Below are 1,028 nucleotides of genomic sequence, written 5' to 3' on the forward strand. Positions count from 1 at the left end.
GTGAAATTGCAGACATTGAGGAGAGAATATGAACTCCTGCAAATGAAGGATGAGGACACCATTGCTGATTACTTCACTAAACTCAGATCCCTTACTAATCTAATGAAGGGATGTGGTGAGATTATGAAGGACCAATTGATTGTTGAGAAGGTGTTGAGAACTTTGAATCCAAAGTTTGACCACATTGTTGTGGCAATTGAGGAGTCAAAGAATCTTGAGGACATCAAGATTGAGGAATTGCAGAGCTCATTGGAAGCACATGAGCAAAGAATCAAGGAGAGAAGTCTAGACAGAGATCCAGAACAAGCCTTGCAAGCCAGATTCAATAAGAAGTTCACTAGCCAAGGCACTTTTCAGAAGAAGTTCATAGGCAAGTGGAAGGGTGACAAGGATAGGGATCATGAGGGTTCTAGACAAGAATCTGGTTCTAGTTCTTCACAAAGAATCAATATGAATGATCAAGCCATGAAGAGAAACAAAAAGAAAACAGACAAGAAGAAGATTCAGTGTTTCAGATGCAAGATCTTTGGCCACTATGCTTCTGAGTGCATAAACAAATTTGTCAGTGGAGGAGGTGATGTTGAGGCTAAATTAGCCCAAGAAAATGAATCTGATGAAGATCAGGTTCTCCTCATGGTAACAACAGAAAATGACATCACCAAGGATGATTGTTGGTATCTAGACACAGGGTGCTTCAACCACATGACAGGCCACAAGGAATGGTTTATATCTCTGGATGAAACCTCAAAAAGCAAAGTTAAGTTTGCAGATCACAGCTGCATTGAAGCTGAAGGGATATGTGATATTTCAATACAGAGAAGGGATGGAAATCACTCCTGCATTCAGAATGTACTATATGTTCCCAAGATGAGAAGCAACTTGCTGAGTCTTGGACAGCTTCTTGAAAAGGGATACACTATGCTCATGGAACATAGAAAATTGAAGGTGTTTGATGGAGATAAGAATCTAATCCTGAAAGTTCCACTCTCAACAAACAGAACTTTCAAGATTGGGATTCAGGTTGATGC

General features: G+C 40.1%; 1 protein-coding gene across 1 annotated transcript in view; it reads left to right on the top strand.

The window, feature by feature from the left end:
- The window catches only part of LOC109350530, a 2,805-nt gene continuing 1,819 nt past the window's right edge, over positions 43-1,028 (top strand). Inside the window, exon 1 of the mRNA XM_019591761.1 lies at positions 43-1,020. Within this exon, the coding sequence (XP_019447306.1) occupies positions 43-1,020 (978 nt within the window). The remainder of the gene's footprint in view (positions 1,021-1,028) is intronic.

The sequence above is a fragment of the Lupinus angustifolius genome, chromosome LG06, assembly GCF_001865875.1.
Source record: "Lupinus angustifolius cultivar Tanjil chromosome LG06, LupAngTanjil_v1.0, whole genome shotgun sequence".
In the NCBI taxonomy this organism is placed as follows: domain Eukaryota; kingdom Viridiplantae; phylum Streptophyta; class Magnoliopsida; order Fabales; family Fabaceae; genus Lupinus; species Lupinus angustifolius.